We start from the raw sequence: 998 nt of genomic DNA, 5'->3' as shown, positions 1-998 counted from the left end.
CCCTCCCACTCCCACTTCCCCTTCCTGCCATTCATTCACGCCTTCCCTCCCAAATCCCAACCCCCTTACTGCTCCCCCTGCCCTCCCCACCCCTCCTTCCAGCACAAACCCGCATTTCCCCCCCCCCAGTCTTTCCAACATCTTCTTCACTTCGTCATCCCGAGGTCGCGGTCTTCACGGACGCCTTTCGGTCAGTTCTACGTTTGATACACTCTTGTCCTGGCAGCAGCTTCAATCGTGTGTGGTTCGTCCTTCCCCCCACCCCCCACCCCCCCACCCCCACCAGACCTCTCCCCCCGCTTTTCCCCACCCCCTTATTCCCCCCAAACCTACCCACGGCATGTATAACCGGCAAACACCCCGCCTCGCTCCTGCGCGCACAAGTACTCCAGGCACGCCTGCTGGTCGTGTGCCAAGCCATCCGACAGAATGTACCAGCAATCCGCCGCCGCGTGTTGCTCAGCCACATGAAACGCGGACAGCAAGTTGGTCTGACCCACTGCATCCGGCCAGTTGGCGACCCAGCGCTGCGCGTCGGAAAGCAAGTCGGGCTGGGTGGGCATCAGGGCCAGGCCGCCGCCGGCTGCTGAGGCGGCTCCGAAACCACCACCGAAGCGGGAGCATTCCGGGGAGCCATTGCGGGAGCCTGTCGGGGAGGTTCAAGAACGGATGGGTGGGTGGGTGGGTGAGGAGGAGGAGGTGGGTTTGTGTGTGTGTGTATAGACGGGGGGGGAGAGGAGCAGCGGGGGAGGGGGGATAATTAGACGTGCAAGAAGTAAAGGTTCAATACTTTTTCCAACGGACGTAAAGCGCAGTGAAGAGCAGTGAAGAGCAGTGAAGAGCAGGATAAGTACGGCGGTAAGCGGTCAACCTAGGGGCAAAGGGGGGCACGGGTCAGGAGATAGGCGGCACCCGTTGATTCAACACATACATACATACACACACATTTTCAGCACTTCCCGCTTACCGCTCAGTCCACTAAAGCATAAACAGATATT

General features: G+C 59.8%; 1 protein-coding gene across 1 annotated transcript in view; it reads right to left on the bottom strand.

Annotated features, from left to right (window-relative positions):
- VOLCADRAFT_97128 (uncharacterized protein) overlaps positions 1 to 998 on the bottom strand; it is a gene marked incomplete at both ends in the record, with an annotated part of 18,087 nt that overhangs the window by 10,559 nt on the left and 6,530 nt on the right. The window contains one exon of the mRNA XM_002956117.1: positions 334 to 646. Coding sequence (XP_002956163.1) covers positions 334 to 646 — 313 coding nt within the window. The remainder of the gene's footprint in view (positions 1 to 333; positions 647 to 998) is intronic.

The sequence above is a fragment of the Volvox carteri genome (genome assembly GCF_000143455.1).
Source record: "Volvox carteri f. nagariensis unplaced genomic scaffold VOLCAscaffold_58, whole genome shotgun sequence".
Classification (NCBI taxonomy): Eukaryota; Viridiplantae; Chlorophyta; class Chlorophyceae; order Chlamydomonadales; family Volvocaceae; genus Volvox; species Volvox carteri.
The sequence above is the reverse complement of the archived record's forward strand: the minus strand, read 5'-3'. Positions and strand labels throughout refer to the sequence as shown.